Genomic DNA, 8,205 nt, shown 5'->3' with positions numbered 1-8,205 from the left:
TACAATTATTGCAGGTGTGTACCTAGCAAAGGGAGATTAAATGTGTGGTGCTGTTAGCTATAGGGTTCCCTGTTCATGCTGAAAAGTTTGAGCAAAGCAGTAAAATCTGATAGGTAGCATTATATGACAGAACACCTTCCCATAGCTCTTCCTCTGTTCTGTAATAAAAATTTGATTATTGCCTGTTTTGTCATTTATCTGTACTTGCAGCTGCGATACCACATCAGTGTATTGTTTAACTTTGACTTTGGGTCAAAGAAATGTTAAAATAAATCTCAAACCGGAACCTCCCTGCCAAGTTTCCATGTTTCCATCGGGCAATGTTTAGCAAAGCACATGTAAGGGCAAATAAGCCGGAAATGGCTGCGGTGCTGGCGGAAGACAATGGCCTGGCGGTATGTCGGTGTACTTTTGCGGAGGTCGTGCTCTAGCAGTGCGGCCCCGGTGGCGGTGGCGGAGCAACTGAAGCCGAGTTTTTGGGAGCGGATGAAGAACAAGAAGTTCGGTGAGTGTGGGGAAAGAGTACAAAGCCGCCATGTTTGTCCAGGGCACACGTGCTGCTTTGCTTCTGTTACCTTGCAGGGACAAATGTCAGCAGTAGGTTGTGTTGCTGCCTATGACTAAGAATGTCATATCTTATGGTAGGGGGTAACTGCTCTGTGACTAACAATGATTGGGAAAGGCAGGCCTTCCACAGGTTCCTGTTACATATAAATCAGGCCTGTCATGCTGCACTAAAAGCCCAAACCCAATATATTCTGAGAATTCCTGAACTGATCGTGCATGGAGGTTCCTTTACCTGCCCACAGCTTTCTCCTCGGTCACCAGGAACCTGGAAAGCTTTGATATGCAAATATCGACTTTATCAAGAAAGTCAACGATTACGGTTGTCACTTCCTGTGATGGCCAAGCTTATCATTTTGCTCAGCCATGAAGGTGGCACTATAGGGAGGCGGTGTAATCTTATAGACGCCAATCATGGTAAAGTGACAGGTTCTCTTCAAAGCTTTCTACGTGATCCACCTGTATTCCCATTCCTCACATCTCAGACGCTGAGTGAGGTCCATGTTGGATGTGTCGGAGCTTACACAGGGTGACAATCCTTGCATTCAGTCACCCCCGCCCTGAGCAATGCATGGCAGGGGGAGGCCATGTTCTACCCGTTATCTAAAAGCTTTTGGTATTGGCAGGTTCTGTAATAAAGCAGATTTGGTTCCGGCTTTTTATAGAATGATTCTTAGTCCTATATGGGCAAAGCTTTAGGAATAACATCTACAGCTGGTGGAGGAGATAAGGGGCTCCGAGCACTGACATGCTTGGGGGTATTTTCTTAGTTGCCTTCTCTCTTATTTCACGAGTCCGAGGTGCCAAGGTCATTGCTTTCCATTTCCTAACTATACATTTTCTTTTGCCAGTTGTCTGGACCAAGAGCCTCCTACATGACTATCGTGAAGCTTGCAAGGACATTGTTGTTGGTGCCAAGGAACGCCCGGGCAAAGCTGCTTTCTACATTTCTCTTCTTGCGGGTATAGGTGTATGCTCTTCCAAAGCGCCCACTGAGGACTCATTCCAGTCCTCCCTGCTGGAGGCTTCTTCCGATCTCCTCCTCCTCTCCCCCTGGACAAGAAACGGGAAATCTGACCAGCACATACAAAGACTGATGGAGCTGGGCAACGAAGGACGTCTGCGCTACATCAACTTCACCATCTTCTCGCTTATGTACGAAGCTCCCTATGATGGCGAATGTGATCTGTACTCCACGCAGTGCTCCCATCTGAAGCCTCGCTGGACAGAGTTCCCCAACAGAGTGCTGGATGTTGGTTTCTTTGGACGTTGGTGGCTTCTCCAGAATAAGATGAATGACTTTGATATCAATGAGGAGGAGTTTGTTTATCTCCCCGAGCACATGAGGACCATTTCCTATAATGATCTTCACTCCGAGGAGAATGAGAAGCTCTACGAGAGCAAATACATCCCGGTTGTAATGCCAGAGGATCAGGCAGTGAATCAGATGGATGCTATCGATCAGGCAGTGAATCAGACCAATGATCAGTCAGTGAATCAGGCCGATGGCGTTGTTCAGTCAGTGAATCGGGCCGATGCCATTGATCAGGCAGTGAAACAAAATGAAAGCTGAACTGAAAGATGACACATTTTGAGAACTCTGCTTTCTCTCATAGATAGACACTGGGACTTATTTATTTCTAGATATTGCTGATTTATGCATGTCCATTTATATGTCCAAATGTGCATATATTACTTGTATGGTGATAAATATTTTAGAGACAGAATCCTGCTTCATGTCCTTTATACAGCGTGTGTTTGAGAAGTAAAAAAAAAAATCTTGCTGCCATCTGAATGTGCAGGCCCTGCACCTACAGCCAAATTCTAGACCATTCTGACTCAGAAGAGCCCAAGCTTGCTTGCCCCTTCCTGAAGGGCCATGGGACTGTAATGAGGTGTCAATGCGAAATAGGAGGTGAAAGATTGAGCTTTGGGGGGTCAATGGGTGAAATAGGGAACTTTACTAGTTAAAGTGAAAATTAGATTTGGTTAATAGCTACAGATTGCAGTAGGTACTTTCTGAGCAGGGTCCTCTCCTCCTCCTGTGTCACTGTCTGTATCTGTCTGTCATTTGTAACCCCTATTTATTGTACAGAGCTGCGTAATATGTTGGTACTATATAAACACTGATTCATAATGTGGGGTGGTAAAAAAAAGCAGGCATCAGTCAACCCCATAGAATAACCCATTGGCACTGGATGGGGTTGCTTTTTTATTTATTTTTCTTTAAATGATACTGGAAATGAGCCAGAAATACAGATGAGCAAGTTTATCAGGGAATTACAGCTGCTGTCATTCTTTTGGGAATAAGTGTTTACCCCTAGAATTTTCTAGGGATAGATAAGCATTTGCAGCTAGTGTTAGCTAGAGGTAAATTGCATAACTGCACTGAAATGCAACAGCAAGCGTTGTGTGGGTAAGGGCTGATACAATTGTTCATTTTCTGGCTGCAGCAATACTTCTATATGACCACTAGCTGGTGCTATCTGACCTCTAATTCCCTCCTGCTGAATTCGAAGCTTTTCCTTGTCCCTGTCCTTCCTTGCACACATTAGGTTTGCATTGATTTTTAAATGTTATCAGAAATTTAAAGCATATGAATCTAGAACAAAAATATTATTATTAATACACAGTATTGATATAGTGCCAACATATTATGCAGCATTGTACATGAAATAGGAGTTGCAAATTACAGACAGTGACACAGGAGGAGAGGATCCTGCCCGAAGAGCTTACAATCTAGGAGGTGGGGGAAGTAACACACAATAGGATGGGAGATATGTAGTGTTGGTAAGTAGTGAGGGTTAAAGAGACCGAAGATGGGTAGGTGAGTTTTAAAGGATGGGTTTTTGAGTTCTCTTTTAAAGAGCAGAAAGTAGGAGCAAGCCGAATAGAACGAGGAAGACCATTCCAGAGAGTCGGGGCAGCTCTAGAGAAGTCTTGGAGTTGTGTGTGTGACAAGATTATGACTGTATGTATGTATGTGTATATATAAATATATATATATAGCACACAGACACCTTTCCTTGGTGGATTTATACTTGTGTGCCTCAAAAGCACATGGGAGGGTGTGAGTACATGTGCATTGGCGTATCACATGAACCGTGTGCCTTAAGATATGCAAAGTTGTAAATAGATTCTCAGCCTCTACTCCCTTTGGTACATCGACCCATATAAATTCTATAAAATACGGGGGGGTGCTGAGAAGTTCCTGGCTTTGCCCAGAAAGAAGAGAGTCAGAGTTATGAAAAAACACATTTATTCAACATATTCCCCCCTGAGACTGATGCACTTGGTACAGCGTAGTTGCAGCTTTCCTAGACCGTTCAAATAAAATTCCTTTGGTTGGGCCACTAACCAGCTCTCAGCAGCATCTTGACGTCAGAAATGTCCTCAAAACGTTGCCCCTTTAGGTGTTTCTTCAAAATCGGGAACAGATAATAGTCCGATGGTGCCAGGTCAGGTGAGTGGGGGGATGGTGGACCAATTGGAAACCCAGGGTGTTCAATTTGGCAGCCACAACGGTGGACATGTGGGCAGGTGCATTGTTGTGCAAGAAAAGGATCCCTTTGGTCAACTTTTCACAGTGTTTCGTCTTAATTGCCCCCTTTAGCTGGTCCAGGAGGTTAGCATAATACTGTCCGGTGACACTGGAGCCCTGAGGTAGGTGATCCACCTACAGAATACCGTCTTTGTCCCAGAAAATGGACGCCATGACTTTTTTACCCGAATTCAGAACTTCTTCGGCGGCAGAGCCCTGCTGTGGCCCCATTCCTTTGACTGTTTCTTGGTTTCAGGATCATAGATGTGGAGCCATGTTTCATCCTCAGTCACTAACCTAGCCAAAAAGTCCTGTGCAGCTTCAAAATGGGACAAAACGGCTTTGGATGCTTCAACTCGTTCTTTCTTCTGATCACTGTTCAAACATTTCCACTTTGCTGAAATGCTTGCGCATGTCTAGGATAGTGGTGATAACAAACCCAACACGCTCCCGTGAGATGTCAAGTATCTGGGCTATATTTTTTTTTTTGCAGATATTCGCCGGTCCTCAATAATCAGCTCATGGATAGCATCGCAGGTTGCTTGAGGTTGGGGGGCGCACACTGCGGGGCTCATCTTCAACGGTGAAATGCCCAGTCTTGAAACGAGATATCCAGGTTTTGTCAGTGCTGTAGGAAGGACACTTCTCCCCCAGTGTTTGTGACATCTCTGTGTGAATGTCCTTTGCTGACTTTCCCTGGAGAAACAAGATCTATACAAGTCTTTTCAGCAGCTGAATCTGCTGAGAACCATTGAGCAGATACACACTTTGGTTTTATGAATTTGTTCAGTTTCTAACTGGGTTCCTGGGGCGTTCCTTGAGCAATGAGCAGTTTGTGCCCCTCTGGTCAGTTTTATTAGATAACAATTGGCTATCTGTATAGGGTGACATTCTTCCCACTGATCAGCAATATAAGGGGAATTCTTCCCACTGACCACCATGCTAATATACTGTGATCTATGGATATAATAATTAAAGAATGGGTTCCCTGAAGACCTGAAAGTTATGTCAAGAGTTTCCCCAACTGGAAACAATAATTTTCTTATGATTTTCCTAAACCATCCCTGCTGTATACACCGTTCCACATTTATCCAAGCTTCGCAAGTAAAACCATTCACGGATTAAGAATAAATGCTATACAAACAGTTGCTAGAGTGACATATGGTTTCATCAGATTGGTACAGAGGTGCCATTAATTGCACCAATTATGAGCTTAGGAAGAAAAGAAAAAAAAGATCTTGTAAATTCCTGATAGCGAGAGACAGAGGGGAGGTCCGGTGACTAGGAACAAGGACTGAACAGACGAACGCTGCGTATGGTAAGTACATTTAGATATCTTGGAGGCTGTTTATTGACAATTTTCAAGTTCTGACCCTTAAAAAGGAGATCCTTCCAATGGTGAAGGTTTTAGTGTATTTTACAAGTGTGATACCTCCTGAAAGCCCTCAAATACGTAATGTTATCAATGTCCATGGCATTGTGTCTTCTATTGGCTGGTGAGGATGCCTGCCATGTTTAGGGGGCAGTATGGAGAACCCTGAGCAGGGCCACCATCACAAGGAGGACGAAGGGTACTACTGTACCGGGCTCTGATCGAAAAAGCTTGACTTTTGCAATACTGGAACTTTCTAATTATGGAAAGGGTGCCCAGGAAGTTTACTTAGTATGGTGCCCATAAATTTCTGATGGCTGCTTTGCCCAGGGGTGGCAGAGGTAACCTAAGTTTTGTCTGGAATGTGCATCTCAGACTTCTTAAAGTTTAAGATCTCCCTGGCCACTCTTTACCCTGAACAAGTCTGCAAATATGTGGTCCAGGTCACAAACACAGGCTTGCTATTGTTGGAAACAGTTCTGGTGGTGTTTAGGGATTACGTTAAGTTTCAGGTTTTAAAGCAGAATTCAGGCCAAAAATATCATGACCAGAATGAAGAGCCCTTTTAAAGATTAAATACAAAACCAGCTTTTATTGCAAAGTTCACCTTCAGTATAAAGATTCCCCTGCAGCATGGCTTGTCTGCCACTAGATGTCCTCGGTCTTATGGGCAGCATCATGCAACTCGCGTTCTATGAGCCCATGTGTCATATAGCTTGTGATGAGTTCTTCCTGTTATTCTGTTTTCTCTTTCTACCAGCAATATTCTTGTCACCATGTGACTTGAACTGTATTCGTTTATGTCTTTATTTATATCTGCCTAGAGTTAGCATTGAGTTTATAGAATAATTGTTAGGTTTCATGTTAAGTGCTGGGCTTTGGTTAACTGCGACAGTCCGCTATTAACCAAACAATGCCAGAGCCATGCAGAGCAAAGAAAAAGGTTCATTCCTAGCAGAACATACTCCCCTCCTTCCCTATACTTCCCTGCCACTCTAAGGAGAAATGCCCAATTCTTTTGGTTACTACCAATCTCTCATTCACCAATCCTGGTAACTGGTCCCGGATTTACTCATTCCTCTGTTCACTTTTGGGGGTTAAATGAAGCAGGGGGTGTGGAATGAAGGAAAGGTGAGAATGTCTTGCTGTTGAGGAAGCATTGACATGAACTGGTTGCTTTGCTCTAGATGAATAAATGCATGAATAATTTACTATTATAACCCCAAACCAAATATGTAATACATATTATAGCATGCAGTGCTAAGGTAAATGCATTTATTTTCCTTTTCCTAATTTTAACACATTCTTTGTCTTAGGCCAGGGGTGTCAAACTCAAATACACAGAGGGACAAAATTAAAAACCTAAAGTCGCGGGCCAACCTTGAAATTGTTTAAAAACATTGAGGAAGTTTTTCCTTCTCATTAGATATAAACCCTTTTCATATGGAAACAAAGAGGTTTTGCTTCACATTCAATCTGGAACAAGCTTTAATAGAGTAAGAGGCATAAACAAATGTTTTTAATTTTGTTTAAGAAAAAATCTTATGGCTCTTTCTCTATTTGTAGCCTTCTGAATAAATTTTCAATGGTAACCTTTTTTACAGGCTAACAATAATAACAACAATATTCTTCTATGAAAATCCAACCTTTCATGTCCATGCCTTGGAGTAGCAAAGAAAAGTACAGCGGAGGGGGAGTGCTGGAAATGCCAGACGTGGGCAATGCGGAGCTAAATGTTATGAGTGGCCCGCCGCTGAAACGCCCTCTTCAATGAAATAGGGCCGCTACTAAAATTCCCGTCATTATTTGCGTCTGTAAAACAGTTCAATGGAGGGCCACGCATAGTCAGAGAGCCCACTGGTCTATAGACCTGAGTGATGCTGGGAATTGTAGTAGCGGCGCTATTTCAATGCAGCGGCGGGCCAGCTGCAGTTCATATTTAGGATTCCTTTGGGAGCCAAAAGAAAGGACATTGTGGGCCATATTTGGCCCCCGGGCCAGAGTTTGACACTCCTATCTTAGGGTGACTATTCTCACTCATTGTATTCTATCTGTTCTCATTTTGTATTCGATTCCCCAAGGACTTGGGTATAAAAAGAATGGCGGAAAAGGATTGATGGTGGGTAGCGGTCTACAAGGCAGGACTAAGCATTGAGCCAAAGAAAGACATTTGGGGTGACAAGTAATAATAGAGGATAGGGGTCTAAAAGGCAGCACTAACCTTTGGACTTGATGAGGAAAAAAGAAGCCAAATTGCAGAGCAAGACCATTTCAGAGGACGGAGCCAAAGATCATACCAGGTCAGCCAGACGTTGAGGTATCTGAGGGTGGTGAAAGTTTGAGGTCACAGATCAGGTAAGAGTTGGTTCAGGCAGCAGAGAAAGGAAGGTTGGACAGAAAAAAGGTCGGCAACTAGTTTATAAACAAGGAACTAAAACACTATTACAGGTGAAGGGTCCATAGACAAGGATCCAAGGTTATATCTGGTCTATTGCCAGCCATCGGTTGCAGGGTCATGAAGGGGATACCCACTGATCCCCATTAGTATGTGCAATCACCATCAGGCAGCAGAAAGTATTTTAGGTAAGTGACCATAGAGCTGGTTGGGCCCTTAGCCTCTTGGGCTTGCCACTGTCATAGGTAAGATGGTGCTGACGGGCAGTTTACTGGACTGCTATAAATGTCTCTAGACTTATATCTTACCTATCCTGAGAGGTTAAATAAGCTG

At 43.5% G+C, this 8,205-nt stretch overlaps 1 protein-coding gene across 1 annotated transcript; it reads left to right on the top strand.

Annotated features, from left to right (window-relative positions):
* Positions 1-346: 346 nt before the first annotated feature.
* Positions 347-2,291, top strand: TIMM29 (translocase of inner mitochondrial membrane 29). Its single transcript, XM_072399573.1, has 2 exons — positions 347-505; positions 1,416-2,291. The coding sequence occupies exons 1-2, from the start codon at positions 385-387 to the stop codon at positions 2,135-2,137; spliced, it is 843 nt and encodes a 280-aa protein (XP_072255674.1). The 5' UTR covers positions 347-384; the 3' UTR covers positions 2,138-2,291.
* The last annotated feature ends 5,914 nt before the right edge of the window (positions 2,292-8,205 follow it).

This window comes from Pyxicephalus adspersus, chromosome 2 (genome assembly GCF_032062135.1).
Source record: "Pyxicephalus adspersus chromosome 2, UCB_Pads_2.0, whole genome shotgun sequence".
Taxonomy (NCBI): Eukaryota; Metazoa; Chordata; class Amphibia; order Anura; family Pyxicephalidae; genus Pyxicephalus; species Pyxicephalus adspersus.
Note: the sequence above shows the minus strand (reverse complement) of the source record. Positions and strands in the feature narration are given on the sequence as shown.